Source organism: Equus caballus, chromosome 11, assembly GCF_041296265.1.
Source record: "Equus caballus isolate H_3958 breed thoroughbred chromosome 11, TB-T2T, whole genome shotgun sequence".
Taxonomy (NCBI): domain Eukaryota; kingdom Metazoa; phylum Chordata; class Mammalia; order Perissodactyla; family Equidae; genus Equus; species Equus caballus.
The window spans coordinates 37483471-37505408 of NC_091694.1; the positions used below are offsets into that span (position 1 = coordinate 37483471).

A 21938-nucleotide genomic window follows, 5' to 3' on the forward strand; every position below is an offset into this window, starting at 1 on the left:
TCTCTCTCTCTCTCTCTCTCTCTGCTTCTCAACAAGCCTGTAGCCAATTATCCCACCTTATAAATAAGGACATAGAAGCTCAAAGACATTAAGCAATTTTCCCAATGAAGATTCAACAAGTAAATGGGGGTGACCCTGTGACCGTGATGAAAGCAAGAACCACCCCCCAGGACAAATCACTCTGACTCATATCTGGTGAAAAGGTCATTAATGTCCAGTTCAGATCCAGTGCCCCAATCATAGGGCGGGTACTCTCACCTCCTTTGGGGACTATATGTCAGAGGACGCTTCCTTTCTCAATAAAACACCTTATAAATAACATCCTTCCATGGATGAGAGGGAAGATACAGATCTGTAACGCATGAGCAAGAATTTTGAAAGCAACAACATGCCCAGTTGTTTCTGACCCTGTCCTAACTGCCCCTCCTCCTGTCCCCAGGGAAGCAGCTTCCTGACCTCTGCGGAGGACTGCTGCCCAGAGGATGAAGCTGAGGATGCCAACACGGGAAGAGGTTTTCCTCCACTGGTGCTCATGCTGGCTCTTCTTGAGGGCAAATGGGGAACTGAGGAACTCACTCTGGACCAGAGGGTGGTGAGGAGGAGAGAGAGATCAGAGGGTGGTGAGGAGGAGAGAGAGATCAGAGGGTGGTGAGGAGGAGAGAGAGAGAGAGAGAGACTCAAATTTCCAGAGGCTATTTCAGTTTTCTTTTCCGTTTGTGCAATTTCTCTTAAGCTATCAGCCAATGCGTGGCTGCTGTTTTGGAAACTCCCCTTGAGGGGGCGCCCCCTACTGGCCTGACTCCTTATAAAGGGGCAGCCTGAGCTGCAGACGGTCCCTGCAGAAGATCCTGAGACAGCGTGTGGAGCTCCCACAGCCTCTGCCCACAGGTACCATGAAGGTCTTCGCAGCTGCCCTGGCGGTCATCCTCGCCACTGCCACCTTCTGCACTCCTGCATCTGCCTCCCCATGTAAGTCCGGGTCTTGCACCACAGCCCCCGGAGTCAGACCCTCAGACTGGCCTAGACCTTGCCCTCTTGCTGACTGCAGCATTTCTGCTGTCTGAACCCTATGATTTACATTCTTATGTACTGCTTTACCCCAGTGTCAGTTGTCCCTCATAGATCTCTAAGCCACCTCACGGCAGGAACCCTCTGATGGACTTTTCTGTGTCTTCAAGGTCTATACCCCAAGCCCTGTGGGTGCTGAGTGTGTACTGATGCTGGGGATATTAATATTAGTAGGCAGGGGCAGCTCAAGCTGACCTCAAAACATGAATCACCAGCAGGATTTCTAAGAAAATTCTAAGCAATTAACTAAAACCCTCCTGGGACAGTCATAGTTTCCTCTATTTCATAGAAGGAAAAAAAGGGGCTTGAGAGAGGATAATAAGAGCTAATTAAATGCCTACTGTGGGTTAAGTATTGTGCTGATTGCTTTACATATATCATCTTATTTAATATTCGCAACTACTTTTTGAGTAGCATCCTTGACTTACAGATGGGGAAACAGAGGCCCAGAGAGGTGAAGTAACTTGCCCAAGGTCCACAGCTAGGAAGTGGGGAAACTGGTGTTCAAACCCAGTTCTATCTGGCTCCTGAAAACTCCTACTCTGCTGAGAAATGGCAACTGACACTTCCCAGGGTTATCCTGAATTAATTGACCAGCAAAAAGTCCTTCTTCTCTGTTCAGAGCCTTTCTCACTATGCCCCAGCCAGAGGCTCCCAGGATGCAATATGCATCTTCAGGCCCCTCTGAGGGGTCCTGGCTGAGCTATAAAGTCTCAGTTTTGGAAGCCTCCCCCAACCCCACCCTAGGGCTCAAAGAAACCAGGTTCTGAATCCACTGAGGATCCTAGGAGGGCAACGGTAAGGGCAGAGGGCCCAAGACAAGCCAGGAGGGGACCCAGCATATCCTGAGAGCCAAAGGCATGGAGTTATGGTGTAGAGGGGAGGACACAAGCTGGGATCAAGGTCTCGATGAGCAATTGGGGAGTTCCTCTCAGTCCTCTCTTGGAATCCCCACTCTGCCACTGTGTGTCCATGGCCAAGTGACTTTACCTCTCTGAGTCTCAGTTTCATCAAAGGAAGATAATAGTCCGTTCAAGATAAATCATGTAATGTACCCAGCACAACACCCAGAGTGCACTGGAGTGAATACAAGGGTCTCGTTCTTTCCTTCTCCCAGATGCCTCGGACACCACGCCCTGCTGCTTTGCCTACATCTCCCGCCCACTGCCCCGCGCCCACATCCAAGAGTATTTCTACACCAGCAGCAAGTGCTCTATACCAGCAGTCGTGTGAGTCTCAGCTCTGTGGAACCCTCCAGGGGGGCGAGGAAGGGTGACCTTTTGTCCCAGGGCCAGTCCCCCCAGGAGCCTTCTGAGAGGATGGCCTATCCGCTCCCGCCCATCCTCCTGCTGCTCAAAGAGCCATGGCTCCCCGCTCTGGAGCTTTAGACTCCCCAGCTGTCATGTAAAAGGATTAAACAAGGCATTCTTGGAGGATCTTCCCCACTCTGATGGACTAGGTTAGGTCTCAGATCTTTACGGACTGACTTTTACTTGAACGTAGTCTGCAATGCCCCTGCATGGAGAAGATCGACTCAGTCATCCCTTTCCAGTTAAGAACCCCAAATTCCTCCATATCCCACACCCAGTCAAATCCACCCACAACCTCAGAGGAACCAGGGAGGAGAGGTCAGAGGTCAGGGCCCTAGTTGTAGTCAAGAGTGTAAAATAAAAACCTTTATTGATTGATTGATGAAGAAATAAAATGAGATTCTCCTTTAAATATGCATGCTAACATATTTGGGAAAATATAGTAATCCCTACTATCTAAGAAGTGCCTACTGTGTGTCAAATGTCTTACATGCATTATCTCTAAATTTCATCATAACAGCCCTGACAGGAAAGCATAATTTTTTCCATGTTTCAGATAATGAAACTGAGACCCAGAGAGGTTTAGTGACTTGCCCAAGGTTGCACAGTAAGTGAAGGATGGAGCCTGTCTCTGGAGCCTCCTCTTTCTACTATAGCAAGTTCAATAGCGATAGTTGCTTAAGAAATTTAAGATGATAGAGACTTAAAGAATGAAAATCAGGCAATCGTGAAGTTTCCTATAGAATGGCAAAGTTTGTTAATCTGAAAATTCCTGTGACACTGGCAATGTTATAGGTATTCAGAGCTGGCCTGTGGTTCTGGTGAATCCTTTGAAGTATAGTGGTAATATTTAGCACTACAAATTTTGTTTCTGAAAACAAGTATTTTTCAAAAGAAAAGAAACCCTCCTTTGAGCACTTATGGGCATGCAGAGATTAATAAACCGCCATGCCTGCCCTTACGGGACTCATAGTCTAATAAGAGGGATGAGACAGACGCAGCAACGACTAGAGCACCGTGCACAAGAACATGACAGAAGGAGGAGAGGGGGACCACATCCAGCTTCGGGGGTGAGGGGAAGGGATTTAGGGAGGTTTGCTGCAAAGGGTGCTGCTGTCAGAGGTGGGATTGGACTGGCAGAGAAAAGCCTGAGGGGCAGGGTGTGCCAGGCAGAGGGCGTGTCGTCAGAGTCTCCATGTAGGAAAGCACTGAGGGCCCTGAGTGTCAGCACAACGAAGCGAAAGCATCAGTGCTGCCAAGTGTGAAAGGAGCTGGAACAGAGAAGGCCCAGAGAATAGGGTCCAGTTACGAGGCCGTTGTCGTTACCCACCTGAGTGGTGCTGAAGGCTCGGCAGTACCTGAAGGGAAAGGAAGACGAGGGAGAAACCTTCCTAGGTGGAATCAGTAAGCCCTGATAGGTGACTGGAGGTCAGGAGCAAGGAAAAGAGGGGGGTTGAGGGTGTGCTGAGGTTTCAGCCCAGACAGCTGGAGAAGTGGAGGGCCTCCTGAAGTCTTGAGGAAGAGCTGTTTAAAGAGGAAAGGGCCAAGGTGCCAGCACGACAACCCTGTGGAAATGTCCAGCAGGGAGTGTGAGACAAAGGGTTGGTAGCTGAAGAAACAGTATTAGGGCTAGAGCTATGACATTCTTCTCTAGGGAAGGGGGCTCCCAATGTAAGAGTGGCAATACAGCATAATCTTGGGGGGCACTGGCTCCAGGGCCAGTCTGCCTTTGTTAGAATCCCAGCCCTGCCCACTGGGAGCTGCCAGAGCTTGGGCCCATCACTGAACCGCTCTGAGCCTCAATTTCTTCACCAGCAAAGTGGAATAAAATAAAAGTACTTCCCTCACTGGGTCCAAGTGAGAATAATAAAATGAAAGATAAAACCAGAATATTCCCTGGCACACAGTAGGTGCCTGCTAAGTATTCACTTATCATCCTCCTCCTCCTTTAAATGTATTATTATATACATAGAAGTGACAAGGGAAACTTGATGAGCCAATGCAATTCATTCTTTCGCTAATTCATTCAATAAACATCCATTAAGCACCCGTCATGTGCCAGAGACTTGAGAAAAAACACAGAAAAGGACAGCAACTTTGAGCACACCTGCTCCCAAGGGGCCGGTGAAGGTGGAAGATACCAATGAGACGGAGCAGGAAGAGAGGTAGGAGGGAAGTCAGGCAAGTAGAGGGTCCCCAAAATGGGGGCAGGGAGAGAAGCTTGGACGGAGGGGCCGTTCTCCAGTCTCACACTCTGCAGGGAGGAGGAGGAAATGGAGGTCTGAGCAACCCTCCAGATGTTGGTTTCCTGGCCTTTTGACTTCCTGGCCACAGGCTGAGGGAACCGAGGAGAGAACAGTGAGTCTGGCAGGATTTCCTGTATGACCCTTGGCTGCACAGGGGCAGAAGCTTCTGGGTCTCACGCTTCCTCACCACCCCAAATAAGCAAACAAACACTAGGAGGTGCAAGAGCCCAGAATACCCATTCTGCTCCCTTTCTCTTCTCTGCACACCAGGGTGGGAGAAAGAGAGAGAGTCAAGTGGCTCTGAGAGAGGCTCAGAAAAGGGCAAGCTGCTTTCTGAGAGCAAATACTATCCATGACAGAGCTTGAAGAGGAACCAAGAAATCCTCCTTCTCACCAGACAACCTAAGCCTTTTCACTTTGAAAACATTTGGGGTCAAAATGGTTCGGGAAAACATCCTGAAGGAGAAGACAAAATGAGGAAGGACCAAGTAGGCAGGGCTGACCCAAAAGTAACACGTTAATTGGCAGCAGTGCTATCCAGGCCCATGGTCTCCTCCTGATAGGAGCAGCCTCCCAGCAAACAGGTGAGGCAGGCAGCCGGACTGAGCCCCCGACCCCCAGCCTTTATACCTCAAACTTACACCACCAACACCTGTAGAGATAAGGCGTCTAGCTCTCATGGGCCTCCACATTCTGGCCGGTTATTTGGTAGAAGTGCTTTGACATTGCCAATATCTCAGGGCCCACGACCTCTCTGAGCCACATGGTCCAGTACCAGGACATTTGGTTTCAAGTTACTCTGACCCACCCCAAAGCAGAGGTCCCACAGTATTCCAATAACAACACATGTATGGTATTTTTCAAAACTACTTCACACTTAACTTCATTGGAGCTTCAAAACAATTGTGCAAAGTAGGAATTATTTCTATGCTCATTTTACAGGTAAGCAAATAGACTCAGAAGCTCTAAGTGATTTGCCCATGGTGACCCTACTAGTAATTGGTGAAATCAAGACTCTAGTTCGTGTCCTTCTTTCTTCACCCACACATGCATAGATGTGTTCATTTGTTGAGTTATCTACCCTGTGCCTGGAACTGTGTTATCTAAAGCCAAATCATGTATTTGTTTCACCACTTCTTACCTCCCACGTATTCTGCCATGACACAGTTCCTAGAGGACATCTCCTTTTCTCTGCATCTTGAGCACCCAGCACAGGGTCTGAAACAGAGGAAGTGCTGAGAAAACGCTAGTGGTTAACCAGCTTAACCCTGGGCTCCTCAGGCCCCATATGCCCTTAACTCTCCAGGCTGCATGTGTTTGTGGGTTAAAATGCACACAGATCTGCTTCTGGCTTGGAGCCCTTTGACCCAAAAGAAGAGGAAATGTCCTTTCCTTAAAAGCCACAAATACAGGGGCCGACCCCATGGCTGAGTGGTTAAGTTCACACACTCCACTTCAGCAGCCTAGGGTTTCGCCGGTTCGGATCCCAGGCGCGGACATGGCACTGCTCCTCAGGCCATGCTGAGGTGGCGTCCCACATGCCACAACTAGAAGGACTCACAACTAAAATATACAACTATGTACTGGGGGTATTTGGGGAGATAAAGCAGAAAAAAAAAAGAAGATTGGCAACAGTGAGCTCAAGTGCCAACCTTAAAAGAAAAAAGCCACAAATACAATCTTATGGAGCTCTAAAAATACCCAAACAGTACCATCATCATTTCCCCTTATGCCTCAGTCTGCCTTATCCTCGAAACTGGCTGTCCCAGTGCTGACCAAGTCTCACCCTCTTCTCTCCCACAGCTTTGTCACCCGAAAGAAGCGCCAGGTGTGTGCCAATCCAGAGAAGAAATGGGTGCGAGAGTACATCAACACTTTGGAGATGAGCTAGGATTGGAGGGCATCTCGAACCTGAACTTGTGCAAACTTTCTTGTTGCTTCTTGTTCTTGTCCTAACCTGCTTGGGAGGCTTCCCCCGAACCCCCTACTCCCACTCGCTCCTTGGAGGGCGCAGATTCCAGCACACAGCAGCAGTTACAAAAGCCTCCCCCATCCAAAGCCTCCAAGAGCTTCTGAGGCTCTGCCTCGTGCACAGGAAGTCTCTAGGCCTGAGCATCAGGCCCCTCGGCTCGCCTATGGTTCTGTGATCAGGAAGGAAGTCAGCATGCCTCTGGAGGTGAAGAGGGGAGAAAGGTTGGACTCCTATGGAAATGTCCCATGGCCAAAGCTCCCTCTTGGTCCCTCACTTGGAAGGGCTGACTGGCAAATGTGAGAAATCAGCTTTCCATTAAAATTCTTAAGGCAATTACAAAGCTGCCTCCTGTTTGATCTTCTCCTCAGGAACCCTTCTTCCTCATGAGCATTAAGCACACAAGGGGCCCCGGGCTTGTACACATCCAGTGTCTACCCTAGATTTGGGGGCTGTGGCCCTGCACAGTGAGCAGGGCTGGGAGCACAAACTCTCTAAGTAGTGTCCAGGGCAGGACAGGACAGGTAAAGTAACTATGGCTCATCCACTCTGGGGGGAAACAACGGTCACTACATCACCACCCCAAAGTCCCCATGAGTCTATCTCACTCCCTGCCATAGCACATCCCAGTTTCCTTAGACTGTGGTTGGCCCTTCTACCCACTCTGATCCCCTTCCACCCTAGCCTACCCTACACTTTATCCCCAGTGGATTTCTTTAACACCACTCTTGCTCCTGGAATGGGACTTAGTGGCAATTCCCAAATATCTCAGTTCTTTCAAATAAAGAGAATGAGGTATTATGTGGTTTTCTGCCACCACACCTTTAAGGTGGGAGTATTCCAACTTTCCCATCTATGTGTCCCTTCACATGAACATATTGACAATATATATCATCACAATTATAGCTAGTATTAACTGAGCGCTATGTGCCAGGCGTGTCAGCCCTTTACATTCATCACCCTTCATCCTCACAACCCTTTGGGCTAGGTAGATTATTAACCCTGTTCACAGTTGGGGAAATCCTTGGCAAAAGAGGGAAATAACTTGCCCAAAACAGAAAAAAAAAGAAAAAGAAAAAAGCTGGGGAGAGGTACAATCAACATTTAACCTCACCAGGTCTAATGCCAAAGCCCATGGGGTACTTTTTTTTGTTTTCCATCTTTAATTTGTAATATTTAAAACCTACAGAAATTTGCAAGAATACACCCATATACCGTTCATCTAGATTCAAATATTAACATTTTACTACATTTGCTTTATCTTTGTGCATACGTGTGTGTGTACATATAATATAAATGGTTGGTATACACATTTTTTTTCTGAATTTGCGAGTAAGTTGCAGGTGTGATAACACTTCGCCCCTAAAATGTTTCAGTACCTATCTCCTACTAACAAGGACGTTCTCTGTAACCACAAAATGAGTAGCACACTCAGGAAACTTAACATCCACACAATATTATTTTCTAATATACAGTCCATCATCAAATCCCCACAATTGTCCCAATTGCTGGTTTTTTTTAAATCAAGGATCCAATTAAGTATACATATTGAATTTAGCTGTCGTGTCTTTTTGGTGTCCTTTAACAGACTTTTTTTGTATTTAAGTACATTGATACTTTTTTAGGAGTTCAGACCAGATTTTTGTGGAATACTTCCTACTTTGGATTTGCCTGATTATTTCCTCATAACGAGATTCAAGTTAAACATTTTTGGCAGGAATACCACATGGGTAACACTGTCTTTCTCAGTGCAGCACATCAGGGCACAAGATGTCAGTTTACTGGTGGTGGTATTAAGTCTGATGACTCGGTGGCCCATGTTTCTTGCTACAGCGAACTGCCTGCTGTGTGCCAGGCACTATGCTAGGCTTTGGGGGGTGGGAATAGGGGCGGCATAGAGAAGTGAATGAGCCACAAGCCACAATCTTTACTTTTAGCAGTTCACAGTCCAGTGAGGAAGTACCTACGAACAGATTAAACATGTGATAAACACTTAAAGCAACTGTACAAAGGGCTGTGGTCACATTGTAGGGCAGGGGGATTACACCACTGAATGGGGTGAGGCAGGGTGCCCGGGGGAGAAAAGACACTGAGAGATGAGATAATATTTAAATGGAGTTCGAAAGATTTGAGAAATAGTTTAACAGGTAGAAAAGGAAATGAAAGCCCTGATAGGTAGAGGGAACAGCATATGCAAAAGTAGGAGGTATGAATGGCAGCTCCTCACCACACAGAGAAGAGTTCAGTCTCTTGCTGCCAAGGAGGTAGGTGTGTGTATAAAAGGGCCTTTCCATCTCTGCCATTTTCCGATAACTAATCCTAAGAACAAGCCCTGCCTCTAACGTGGGCTTAAGTGAGTTTGACAGTTCACCATAGGCTTTCACTTTCTTTTCGATTATGCCTCACCACAGCCCCCCTAGTTAGCCAGACAGATATGGCTTTTGCACTTCTCAGATGAGGAAACTGAAGCCCCAGAGATAAAGTGGCCAGCTCAATTCACAGGCCGGTAGATGTCAGGGCTGGGGCTCAAGAATGGAACTGGAATGTTCTATTTACCTAGGAGATCTGGTTGCTCAGCACTTGGAATCCTCTACCTCCAAAAGGCCAGACGCCTCACCAGTCCCTCGTGTGCCACAGAAGACACAAGAGTGACTCCAAGCTCCACTCCCCCAGCGTGCCTGTGCTCCCCTCATGCCCAGGTTCCCTCTGGCCCCACCAGGAGAAGAAGAGGATGGCCTACGGAAAGTCAAATATCTTGGAGGTTGGCAGATCGATGTACAAGTACCCATGGCTGGAATATCCAGAAAGGGCCAAAGGTGAGGCTGGAATGGATAGGAACAGAGTCAGGGGCAAGGCCCTGAAAGGGAAAGCTCCCTGACTCCCACTCCCAGGCAGAGGTCTGGGTGAGTTCAGCAAATCCATAGGAGGGGTCAGGGCAGACCCTTTGACACTTCCATGGCTCCCCACAGCCCTCAAGGTAAGTCTCCAGGGTCCTCTAAGGTGGGACATCTGTGTGTGTCCCCAGCTTCTTCTCGCACATCTGTACCCTGCTGTCTACCCAACTCTCACACCTCCATGTCTTTGCATAAGTTGTTCCCCACGCCTAATGCTCTCCCCTATATCTATCTAAATCCTATTTGGATTGAAGACTCAGCTCGTGTATAATCTCCTCTGGGAAACCTTCCCTGATCCTCCCAGCCAGGCTATGGGCCCCTCATCTGTACCATCTGTGCCTTTATCTGTCTTCACATTTGTTTCCTTTGTTAATCTCTAATAACAGTTCTGTCTCACCAGCTAGACCAGTGGTTCTCGGAGTGTGTTCCCAGGACCAGCAGCATCAGCATCTGCTCAAAATGCAGATTCTCAGAATCCTCTACCCCAGGTCTACTTAATCAATACTCCTGGGATGAGTTCCAGAAATGTGGGTTTTAACAAGCTCTCCAGGTGATTCTAATGCACACTCAAGTTTGAGAACCACTGAATGAGACCAATAGTTTTGACCATTAGCTGCATGTTAGAATCCTCAGGGGAGCTTTCTAAAGTGCCTAGGTGCCTTCCCCAGAGAATCTGTTTCAATTAGTCTGATGGAGGGCTGAGGCATGTTAAAATTCTCCCCAATAATTCTAATATGCAGTCAAGGTTTCGAAGCACTCTACTAGGCCAGTATTTCTCAAACTTCAATGTGCATAGGAATCTTCTTAAAATGAAGATGCTGATTCAGTAAGTCTGGGGTGGGGCCTGAGATTCTGCATTTCTGAGATGCATCCAAGCGATGGAAACGCTGCTGTTCCGCAGACCATGATTTGAACAGCAAGACACCAGGAAACTACAAGCCTCTAACAACAGGAATTATGCCTTATTTACCTCCCCGGTGCCTGGTACTAGTGTTCACTAAATGCTGGATAAATGAACGCCTGAATGGATTATTCTTTACTCCACCTTTGTAACTGCTGTCTCATCTGTACCACAGAATTCCGAAAGGCCATGGCTCCTGTTCGCCTGCCCTTGTCCTGCTACCAGGTAAGACCCCTAACTTTTGCCATCCCGGGAACTTTGTTGAAGTAGGAGGGGTATTAGACTGTCCCTTCCCTTTAAGGCCAGTTCACAGAACCCTGACACTCACCCCTAGGGCTGCCACTATCCCCGTTTGAACTTGGACAAGTCACTTTCCCTCCCTGAGCCTCAAGAGCTTCCTCTGTCACAGGCTAACCCCTGCCCAGCTCCCTACGAAGGGAGTTGCTATGAGATAATATCTACAAGGCCTGGACTATGCAGGCAGTGCTTAATAATGAGTCATTTTTATTAATTAACACAGGGATCCTCAGAGTTGTCAGATAAAATACAGGGTCCCCAATTAAGTTTGAATTTCAGATAAACAATGAGTAATTTTTTTAGTATAAATATGTCACAAGTATTGCATTCATTATCTGAAATCTAAATTTAACTAGACGTCCTATTTTTTTATATGCTTGGTTTTTACTAAACCTGACAACCCTACTTATTGTGAGTCAATGCTCCATTTTCTAAAATCATGACAGTCACTTGAGAACTCTTATTATCATCCTCTCAGTCACCAAATTGGGAACCCCTGGCTGAAGGCCCTCTTCCTCGTTGCTCGGAGATCAGTTGTAAAGACAAGAAGCCTTGAGCAGAGACAGGAATGAATCCTAGCCAAATCTTCAGAGAAGGCCCCTGGCCCACCCAACACCTTCCGCTACAATCAGAACTGCAGTTTCACAATTGTTTGAGAGATGAGTTAAAGAAATCCTGTTTTTCTGACTAAACTGTTAAGTTCCATGAGGGCAGGGATGACAGTGCTTGGCACATAGTAGGTGCTCAATCGATCCCTGTTGAGGGCCTGAAAGAGTAAGCAGTAGCCTGTCTTTTTCCCTTCTTTACTGCACATCTCCCTCACCCCTTGACATTTCATCTCCTTGCCCAGGTGATCTTCTCAAAGTGTTCTGAGATCCCCAACTAAACAAACTGTGTACTCAGATTGATTTACAGATCAACAAAGGCTTCACAATCTTTACCTCACTTGATCTTCACAACACCTTGGGAAGGGTATAGAACAAGAATTATTAGATCCATTTTGCAGATGAGAAGACTGAGATCTTGGTAGGGTGAAGTAACTTGCCCAAGTCACACAGTGGGTTAGGAGGTAGCTGTAACTCCAGCTCAGATGAGAGGCTGAAGGGCATCTCGCTCACCTAGTCCCTTCTCACCCTGGCCCTTCTCCTGGCTGAGGAATATCCCCTGTGACTGCTCTGCCACTCACATCCCCCAGAAACCAAAGGAAGAGATTCCCCCAAGTCCAGAGTGCTGGAGGCAGCACCCGAGCAGGCCAAACTCAGTACCTTACTGCTACTTCAAGAAGCCTGAGATCTACACGCACTGGCGTACCCTGTATGATCAGCGACAGGAACGGGAGGCCCAGAAGATGTTACGGAAAACGAGAGATCACCCTAGGTGTGCTCTGCCCCTTCCTATTCTCCACATCCTCCACACCTTCTAGGAAAGAGGGGAAGGAGGGGGTGGGGTAGGGGGCGGGACAAGTCAGCATACAGATCCCAGAGAGGACCCTGGGGAAGGAGGTTCATCTGTCTTCCTCTGGTCCCACCTGAGCTGGGCTCAGGACCAGAGGCAGAGGAGAGTTTGTAAAATAAGGAGGGAGGGAACAAGAGAACCAAGACTGCCTGTGCAATTTCTCACACAGGTACCTCAAAGGGGCTGCTGCCATACAAAAATTCCATCTCCCCATGAGCAAGTTGACTATAAAATCTGAGGTGGCATCCAAGGTCTTAGACCCTACTGGGGACCCCTTGAAGTGGCAAAGATTAAAGGTCAGGGACCATGGTGGGAGGGAGAATGGGGAGACTCCCTCCCTGTGGGTGCCTTACCTTGGGCTCACACCATCCTTCAGCCCTCAGTCCCTGCCTGCAAAATGGAGGGAGGGGAGAAAGGGGATTGGATTGGATGAGCTCCTTTCAGTTTGAAGTTCTACAACTACATTTATATCCTTTTATTCCTTTCCACTGGCTCCCTTGGATGGGCAGGAACTCACAAGAAGCCTGAAATCTCCCAGAGAGGATGAGCAGCTCTATGCGGCACAGGTGAGAAGTGGCAAGGGTGGAGAAGCATGGTTACAGGTAGGAGTTAGCTAAGCCAGACAGCAGAAAGATGCTTGAGGTGGAGGGTGGGGGTAGGATGGTATTCCAAGAACCAACTCCAGCTGTTCCAGAGGATGGTAACTCCTGAGGGTGATGTCCAATGTCTCTTCTCTTTCCTCCACCCCTATTCCTGCAGGCTCTAGGGAGCCTGGGAATCAGCGACAAGTTTGTCATGGACGCACTATGGCAGGTGGTGAGTCTGGGGCTGCCTGGAATTCAAGAGAGGAGGAAACAGGGTCAGAGGTGTGTAGAGCATGGGCACTTGGGCACAGACAAGTTTCACCAGGGTGCAAGGACAATGGGTCAGATCCAGTGAGGAGAGAGCCACCAGTGGGCAGCATGTCACCATCTCATGCCCTTGGCTTCTCTGAAGGGCAGCTTGATCTAAAAGGATGAAGAAGGGGGAATCTGTAGATCCCTTGGTCTAACAGAAAAGATGCTCGACTGAAAAGCCAGGAGAGAACTGGGACTGAGTTCATTCTCTGCCTTAAGTGAGTCAATGCCCCATGCTTACATGCCAATTTATAAATGGGGAGCATGCATTCTTAGCCATAATCTCATTTAAATCTTACAATACTAGGATTACGTAGTAGTATCTGCATTTTTCTAATGAGAAATGGAAGCTTTGAGAGGCCAAGTGACTTGCCCAATGTCACGTGGCTACTAGACACCACATAGAGATTTGAACAAAAGTCTCACTCCCAAGTTGTCTTCCTTCCATTGCACCATCCTGCCTGTACTCTGTATTTGAGCATAGACAGGTCATTCTCTAGGCCTTCATGTCCTCATTTGTAAAATGAAAAGCTGAGATGATTCTTAAAGCTCTGACATTCCATCACCTTAGGCATGTTTCCACTATTTGCCTCTTAAATCAGGCCCAAACTGGTCCAGAGAAAGTGAAGTATGAGGCTTGTCGAACCCTAGCCATCCTGGGTAAGTATGTCTTCTCCCTGGATGGGGAGTAGGGTCAGGTGAGAAAGGAGGCAGTACAGCCACTTTCCCCTTTGGGTAAGGACAGAAGGAAGTGGAGAGCATTTGGCAGGGTCTGGGAACTATGCTAGATACTGTTGGGCAGAGAGAGGAGGGTGAGGTGAAAAGGGAGAAGAGATTGGAGGGAGGGAGAAAGAGGGCTTCTGGAATTGCAGTCATGCTCAGCCAGCTGCTCTGGTATCCTGGGAGGACAGGCAACCTTCTGGGACCTAGTACTTGGAACTTCTGTCTTGAGGGCACACTGGAGTCAAATGGATCCTGGCAGAGAGGAGCAGCCCCTGAAGCTCTGCCCTGACCTGAGGACCCCCCTGTCCAGGTTGCCTGAATAAGTACGTGATCCAGGCTCTCATCAAGCAGTTGAAGGGGCAAAATGAGGGGCAAAGGATGGATACTCTGACAGGACTGCAAGCGGCTCTGAACTCCTGGGCTGCTGTCCCCAAAGACAAGGTGATTGGGATGAGTTGGTACTTGGGGCAAAGTAGGGCAAGGTAACTGATGGTATTGGCTGGGGGGGTAGGTCAGGAAGAAGGGAACCTAGCTCCTAGCTTTGATGGGGGGAAGACATTGTCCTTGTGGAGTTCTCTGAGGAATAGTTTCCCTGAATAAAAGCATTGGCATAGCCACTTACTAGTCTTACACCTTCTGAAAAGCCAGCATTCTTTTGATGCAAAGCACAGTTTGACCACCTCTAAAATGGAGATAGTAATTACCTTATAACATCGTTGAGAAAATTAAGTGAGACAATGTACGTAAAGCACCTAGTTCAATGCCTGTGCTGTTTAAATGATAACCATCATTATCATCCCTAAAATAACCTATTAAAGGAAAATCTCTGTCAAGGGGACAGGGACCAAGAGAGTCCACTGACAGTCCTCAAGCTTTTTCCCTTTGAGGGTCCTTTCACTTTGACCCCATTACTGCTCCATATAAAACAGAATTCATCATTCATCCATTTACTCAACAAATATATATATATTTTTAATTTTTTTTATTTTTCCTTTTTCTCCCCAAAGCACCCCCAGTACATAGTTGTATATTTTTAGTTGTGGGTCCTTCTAGTTGTGGCATGTGGGATGCCGCCTCAGCATGGCTTGACGAGTGGTGCCATGTCCACGCCCAGGATCTGAACCAGTGAAACCCTGGGCTGCCGAAGCAGAGAGCGTGAACTTAACCACTTGGCCATGGGGCTGGCCCTCAACAAATATATATTAAACAGCCGTCATGTGCGAGGCACTGTCCTAGGCCCTTGGGATACATCAGTGAACCAAAAAGGCAAAGATTCCTTCTCTTGTGGAGCTTACATTCTAGTGGGAGGAGACATGTAATAATGAATAAACTTATTTATATAGTATGTTAGAGGTGACAAGCACAGTGAAAAGATGTAGCAGGGTGAGGGTGATCAGGAATGCCAAGTGGGAATGAGAATGGGTTGCAATTTTAAACATGGAAGAGAGTGAAGGCTCATTTAGGTGTCATCTGAGCAGAGATAAAGAAGGTGAAGGGGTTAGCCATGCAGATATTTGAGAGTAGATTCTCTCAGCAGAATGACCAGCAGAAGGACCAATCAATGCAAATACCCTAAGGCAGGAGCATCCTTGGCATGGTCAAGGAACAGCAAGGAGGCCAGTGTGGCTGAAGCAGAGTGGGAATAGAGCAAGCAGTCGGAATTGAAGTTAGGTCAATAAAGTTAACAGAAGACTAGATCATATGTGGCCTTCTGGACAACTTTAAGTACTTGGGTTTTTACTCCGAGTGGAATAAGGAGCCATTAGAAGTTTGTAGCAAAGCAGTGACATGATCTAACTTACATTTCAAAAGGTTCACTCTGACTGGTATGTTGAGAAAAACAGGAGGCTGGGGTGGGGGCAGCAAGTGGGGAAGGAGAGAAACCAATTAGGGGCTATGGAAGCAATCCTGATGAGATATAATGGTGGCTTGGAGCAGTAGGGTTCATAAGAAGTTATTAAATTCTGGATATATTTTAAAAGTAAAACTCTGATGGGTTGAATGTGAGCTATAAAAGACAATGAGGAAGGATGAAGCCAAAGCTTTTGGCCCAGCAACTGAAAGGATGGAGTTGTCATCAACTAACATGGAAAAAACTACAGGTGGAACGGATTCGGAGGTAATAGGTAAAGATTTGGAGAACATCCAGTTTTGGACAAGTTAAGTTTGAGATGTCTATTGGACCTCCAAGGGAGACAGCAAGTACACAGTTGGATACACAATTTAGATTGCAGAAGTCTGAACTAGAGAAAGAAATTTATGTGTTGTCAGCATATAGAGAGCATTTGTCATTCAACTAGACGAGATCACTAACAACAGAACCAGGAACCCAGCCTTGGAGCATCCCAATGTTAAGAGGTCAGGGAGAAGCAGTAAATACTGAGAAGTGGCCAATAGGTAAGAAGACACCCTGCAGTATTCTGAAAATCAAGTGCAGAACATATATTAAGGAAAGGAGACAAATCAACTACATCAAATAATATAAGGACTGAGAATTGATACATGGATTTAACAATGTGGGACTCGATTATCTTAAGAAGAACCATTTTGGTGGGGTGGTGGTCGTGAAGGCCTGACTGGAGCAGATTTAAGAGAGAATGGGAGGAAAGAAATGAGAGACAGCAAGAATGGACAATTTTCCAAGTTTTGCTGGAAAGGGTTGTAGCTGGCACCAGTAGTAGACTCTAGGAAAAAGAAAAATAACAGCATGTTTCTATGCTGAAGGGTAATGACCCAGTAGTTAGAAAAATGATAATTTTTTAAGAGAATGGGAAGAGTTGTGCAGTAATGTTCTTGAGTAGTGAGACGGGATGAGATCTAACACACAAATGGAGAGATTGACTTTAGATAGATGGTCATAGTCCATAGCAACAAGTGGAAAGGAAGAACATAGGAGTGCAGGTGTTGAAAGTTGGAGAGAAGTGGTGGTAGGTGTCTCTGGAACTTCTTTTCTAGTTACTTTTATTTGCTCAGCAAAGTAGGAAGCAAGTGAAAACGGAGGAAGAAGTATTAGAGGTTCCAGAGAAAAGGTGTGAGCCAGGAAGTGGGAAAGAGAATTGCCTGGGGAAAAAAACAGTATGATTACTAGGCAGCATTAAGTGTCTACATGAGGTTTGTGTTCACACATTTAAAGCAAGATCAGTCATCATGACTGTGTGTTTTTCTCCAGGAAGTGCAGGCATAGAGTAAGTGGAGAGTTGAGTACCATGAAGCAAGAGGGGGTAAAGAAGTTGAGTAAGGCAGGGAAATGATTACTGTAGGACCATGGAATTTAAGCTGGGTAAAGAGGAAGAAAGTGATGAGCAGCGAAAATGTGCTCAATGGATTGTTAGTCCTTGTGGAGTCCAACAATTGTTGGCATTGGGAGGTGAGCTGGAAAGATAGGAGGGTGGTGGTCAGAGAGTGAGATCCAAGAAATGGAGATCATGGAGAAGTTGTAGTAATGTGTAATGATAAAGTCTCTCTATGGGAATTAGTGGCTGATATAGAGTGGAAAACAAGGTTATTGGAGGAGAGGAGTTGGATGACATGTATATTTTTTTAAATAACAGGAATTAAGACAGCAGAAGTGTTAAAGAGAGTAACAATGATCCATCCACAAGATAAAATCATACAGAAATGAGGGGATGGTACCCAGGAACAAGTAGATAGCAAAAATAAGGGGAAGTGGGTAAAATAATCTGATGACATAAGATTCATTTGAGGGAGGAGGGAGAATGGTCTGGAAGCAGCAATGAATTGCCCTCTTAACAAAGCCTGGCTGAAGACATAGTCCTCCTGCCCATTTTACCTCCTGTCTCCCTCTCAGAGGACTCAAGTTGGGAACGAAGGGAAGTTGGTACCTGTGCTGCAGACGCTGATAAAGAAGTCATCAAATGAAGCAGCCATGGAGGCAGCCCTGTGCTTGGGTTTCCTGAGGCCACACAACAAAATAGCCCGAGAGTTCTTGCTGCAGTCCCTGTGCCAAGGGCCCAAGACCCAGAGGATGAAGGTATGAGGGGCAGGAGGCTGGGCTCCTTGGGGAGCACTGGGGAAACAGAGGCCAGTACTGACTTCGGTGGGTCTGGATGCTGTCATCCTCATTACAGAAAAAGGAAGCCTCACCAGTAGCGAGCACTGCAGGGTCCTCTGTGTGTTTGTGAACATGTATATACATGAGTATGGTGTCATGTGGACAATATGTGTCTGTGTATATTTGATTTGTACGGATGTTCATGTATGTGCACACATGTGCACACATGAACTTGTGCTCTCAAGAGGCCAAGAGGCAGGAGAAAGGCCCCCACCTATTCCCCATGAGTTCTAGGCTCAGCCCTCAGGTTTGCCCACCATCCAAATGCCTCTCGGCCATGTACACCCCACCTCGCCCTGCTCACCCCTCACAGGCACTTAGGATGCTGGTCAAGATGATGCATGTACACTCAGCCGCAGTCATCACAGCTATCCTACACCAGCTGTGCTACTCCAGTGTCCTTGAGGTAAGCTCTAGGGCTGCCTAGTACCCTTCTTCTCTGGCACTAGGACAGGGTTAGGGGGTGAGGAAGGGAGTTTGTCCTTCATACCTCCCTCACCCCTGCCCTCAGCACCGCTTTGAAGCCACCCAGATGCTCAAGACCATTGGGCTGGAACAGATCCAAGCACAGGGGCTGGAGGGACTCACATTTGACTCGCTCAGGAGGAAGATGTATAATGAACCCTTCCTTGTAAGTGAGACCAAAGCTTCCAAGCCCAGACAGCCCAAACCTGTCTCCTCTCCCTTCTCTAAAGATCTCCCCTGGGTTGGCTCCCACCACACAGCCCTCCAAAAGTATCACAGTCACCCTAACCCACTCCCTGTTCCCCTAATGCAAACCCACGATTTCAAGCCACCTTGCCTTTGCTCAGGCAGTTCTCTCAGTTTAAAATGCCCTGAGTCATTCCGCCCCCCCCGCCCCCCCCGCAAGATGAAAAACTGCCTCACGCTAATCACTCCCACTGGTAAGTAACTCTCCTCTCTCCCTCTGCCTATTTATTAAGATAGGATTGCTCCTTTAAGACCAGTCTGAACACCTCCTCCTATAGGGAGCTTTCCTAAATCACCACAAACAGAATCAACCCTGCTTTTGTGTGTTAAAACCCTTTCCTGTGATAAAACCCTTGCTTTTATCTTTATTAGCTTATTACAAAACCAGCCACAGAATTTCTAAAGACAATCTTCTAAAACGTAGATCAGATTGTGTCTCACCTCTGCATAGAACTTTTCAATAGCTCCCCAGTGCCACAGGATGGCTGACATTGCCCTTCAGCACCCAAGACCTGCTTACCTCTCCAGTCTCTCTCACCAGTCTCCCCCTCAGAGCCATACACCAACCAGCAATGCTTAGGATGACCCTGTCCTGATTTATACCTGTTGTCCCAGTGTGATTACTCAGGGTGCTCCACTCTGAAGAGTCCCAGTTTGGTCACCTAGCTAAATTCAACTATTTTCTGTTCCTAAGCTCTCTGTGCTCTCTCTTGCCTCCAGGCTTTATATATGTTCTCCTCTCTGCAGGGAAAATCACCCTGCCCTCTGCCTGGTTAACTCCTACTCACGCTTCAGGTTTCAGCTGAAGCATCACCTCCTCCAGGAAGTCTTGCTGGTACCTAGACAGAGTCAGGAGACCTTCCTATCTGCACCCTACACTTAGTGCCGTTGTAATGCTTACTACAGTAGTGTAATTGCCTATTCGCTTGTCTACTTCCTCCACCAGACCATGAGCTCCTCAAGGCAAGGACCAAATGTAGCACAAAGTAAACGTTCAATAAAGGTTTGTGAAGCACCTAAGGACACACCTTGCATTCCTTCTCTCTGTTGCCCAACCTTATTCCCTCTTCAGGCTAACAGGCAGGCTGTGGCTGAAACTGTGGAAAAGCTCAAGATGAAGCCTACGATGATGAACTTGGTGGAAGCGTGAGTGGCTAGGGCTGGGAGCTGCCAGGGCCAAATCCTAGGCTGTGGGAAGGGGGCAGGTCAGAAAGAGCTGAGAACCTGCTGCCAGTTCACTGATCCCTGGGCTTTCCTTCATCTGCAAAAAGGGGCTGATAAGACCTACCACTCTGGCTTACTATAAAGCTCAAATTAAGATAAGGACACGAAAGGGACTTGTAAAAGGTTAAGTTCTGGACAAGTGTAAGACATGATAGTCATTTAGCGCCTCCTGGCAAATTGCAGTATTTGCCTTTCCTCTCCAGGCCCTTTCCTGACCCAAGAAACAAGAGGCGGAAATTAATGAAATTAGCATCACTCATCAGCCTTATTCCCGGCTCACTCTGGGCTGTAAGAAACAACCAGCCTTCCTCCCTCCACCCCTTAATTGGACCACAACACACACACGCTCCTTTCTACACAGGCAATTGATGAACTCAGATGCCATTGCACGCCAGGAAGCAATCATCTCTTTGGTAAGGCCAGCTCTGCTTCTCTGACCAGATGTGTTGATGGCAGGGGGAGCAGGCAATTTTTGTTTGTTTGTTTGTTTTCGTTTTTAAGATTTTATTTTTTTCCTTTTTCTCCCCAAAGCCCCCTGGTACATAGTTGTATATTCTTTGTTGTGGGTCCTTTTAGTTGTGGCATGTAGGACGCTGCCTCAGCGTGGTTTGATGAGCAGTGCCATGTCCGCGCCCATGATTCAAACCAACGAAACACTGGGTCGCCTGCAGCGGAGCGCGCGAACTTAACCACTCGGCCACGGGGCCAGCCCCGGGAGCAGGCAATTAAGCAGGGTTACTGAGGGGAAGAAAGAGCTGTAAAGTTTGGGGAGGTTGTTTGCTTGTTTATTTTAGAATTCCAGGCCTACCAGGAGTTCAGGGTAACCTTTTCTTCAGGATTAGAGGTGGGTGGGATAAGGGACAGGAGCTGGGTGTAAAGGGCATTGCTTAGATATTGCAGAAATTGTCTTCAGTCTTCCTGGTGAATAAGGTGCACTGGAATCCAAAGCAGTGGCCACAAAAGGCAAAGAAGGGGACACCTCAGCTAGGAAGCCATATCTCCGCCTCTCTCCGGGCTACAGGGTCATGACAAGGGGGCTAGAATAGAAAAGAGCATAGAGGGAGCACCTTTCTGGGGCTGGCTACTTAGGCACTCTCATTCTGCCTCTGCCAGGGCGTCCTGGGGATCCGTAGCCCACAAGTGTTCCACTTGCTCCTAGACATGCTAGATGCGGAAAAGAACCAGCCTGTGAAGAAGAGGGTAAGGCATTCCTGCTCACCTCTTCTTCTTCCCAACCCTTCCTCCAAGCCTCTCCCACCCATCCTCACCACTTCCTCTTTGTCAGGATGGAGGAGAGGGGAATGATCCCTGAGACACTGTCCCTTGACCTCTTTCCTTAAGGCTATAGTGGCCTCTGGCCAGAGCTCCCCTTCCCTGTAGCACCCCCTCCCCTCCCAGCCTTAGCCTTAAGTGAGTCAACCATAGGGCCTTTGTTTCAATGCAGCTACAAGAAACATTAATTCTTTTGGCTTCAATTGACCCCTGGATCCAAAACAAGCTGAAGAACAAGGTACTCTTTGTATATGAGGCACCTAGGACCAATGAGAAGGCAGAGCCCACAAGGTTCCGAAAAGAGCCTGTGAAGCCAGAAGAGTTAAAAATCCAAGACTTCCACCTTGCACAGCTGAACCTGTTTGACGCAAAGTCTAGCACCACGTTGGACCAACAGAAAAAGTTGAGTGCCCAGAAAGGGTTTGCCTCCTACCTCACATCTGCTTTCCCACCCTGTTTCTCTAAACCACTAAAACAAAAGTCACAGGTCACAGGGCCCTGGACGCCAGAGATCAGGAGACAGCTCCAGACCCTTGCTAAAACCTCCAAATAGGCCCAGCCCACACTCTCTCCCTGAGGATGCTTCTTAGGCTCCCCAGAGAAAACAATCTATACTTACCCTACATGAATAAATGAATGTCACTCTCCCTACCACTGCAGTTCCCTTCATCAGAGTCTACACTGAAACACAGGTCTCCTCACTCCTGGTTGAAGGTTCCTTCCACTCAGCCACATGCCCCTTTCATGAGAAAGAGAGAAGGACAGAGCTAAAGCTGTTCTGGATGGCCAGCTTGCCTCCCTAAATTAAGCCCTTGTCTATGCCTAGAATTTGATGACAAAACTAGAGTTGAGCCTATGCCCAAGAGGGGGCTGCTGAAGGGAAACTAGGAGAAAATCCTG

General features: G+C 47.5%; 2 protein-coding genes across 2 annotated transcripts; both read left to right on the forward strand.

Annotated features, from left to right (window-relative positions):
• The first annotated feature begins 848 nt into the window (after positions 1 to 848).
• On the forward strand, positions 849 to 6935 carry CCL5 (C-C motif chemokine ligand 5). The gene is made up of 3 exons (NM_001081863.2): positions 849 to 969; positions 2186 to 2297; positions 6428 to 6935. Exons 1-3 carry the CDS (start codon positions 894 to 896, stop codon positions 6513 to 6515), a joined length of 276 nt encoding a protein of 91 aa, NP_001075332.1. The 5' UTR covers positions 849 to 893; the 3' UTR covers positions 6516 to 6935.
• Positions 6936 to 9177: 2242 nt separating this feature from the next.
• HEATR9 (HEAT repeat containing 9) lies at positions 9178 to 21689 on the forward strand. Its single transcript, XM_023652994.2, has 15 exons — positions 9178 to 9409; positions 10564 to 10613; positions 11881 to 12062; positions 12310 to 12436; positions 12650 to 12706; positions 12900 to 12956; positions 13639 to 13696; positions 14070 to 14200; positions 17568 to 17750; positions 18145 to 18237; positions 18343 to 18462; positions 19615 to 19688; positions 20128 to 20179; positions 20880 to 20966; positions 21211 to 21689. Exons 1-15 carry the CDS (start codon positions 9325 to 9327, stop codon positions 21589 to 21591), a joined length of 1737 nt encoding a protein of 578 aa, XP_023508762.1. The 5' UTR covers positions 9178 to 9324; the 3' UTR covers positions 21592 to 21689.
• Positions 21690 to 21938: the final 249 nt, after the last annotated feature.

What these genes read in the sequence shown, in the direction of transcription:
- CCL5 (NM_001081863.2), top strand. Translation starts at nt 894, where the DNA reads ATGAAGGTCTTCGCAGCTGCCCTGGCGGTCATCCTCGCCACTGCCACC. An exon ending in TCCTGCATCTGCCTCCCCAT is followed by an intron (nt 970 to 2,185) that starts GTAAGTCCGGGT and finishes TCCTTCTCCCAG; the next exon opens with ATGCCTCGGACACCACGCCC. An exon ending in TGCTCTATACCAGCAGTCGT is followed by an intron (nt 2,298 to 6,427) that starts GTGAGTCTCAGC and finishes TCTCTCCCACAG; the next exon opens with CTTTGTCACCCGAAAGAAGC.
- HEATR9 (XM_023652994.2), top strand. Translation starts at nt 9,325, where the DNA reads ATGGCCTACGGAAAGTCAAATATCTTGGAGGTTGGCAGATCGATGTAC. An exon ending in GCTACTCCAGTGTCCTTGAG is followed by an intron (nt 18,238 to 18,342) that starts GTAAGCTCTAGG and finishes CCCTGCCCTCAG; the next exon opens with CACCGCTTTGAAGCCACCCA. An exon ending in ACCAGCCTGTGAAGAAGAGG is followed by an intron (nt 20,967 to 21,210) that starts GTAAGGCATTCC and finishes GTTTCAATGCAG; the next exon opens with CTACAAGAAACATTAATTCT.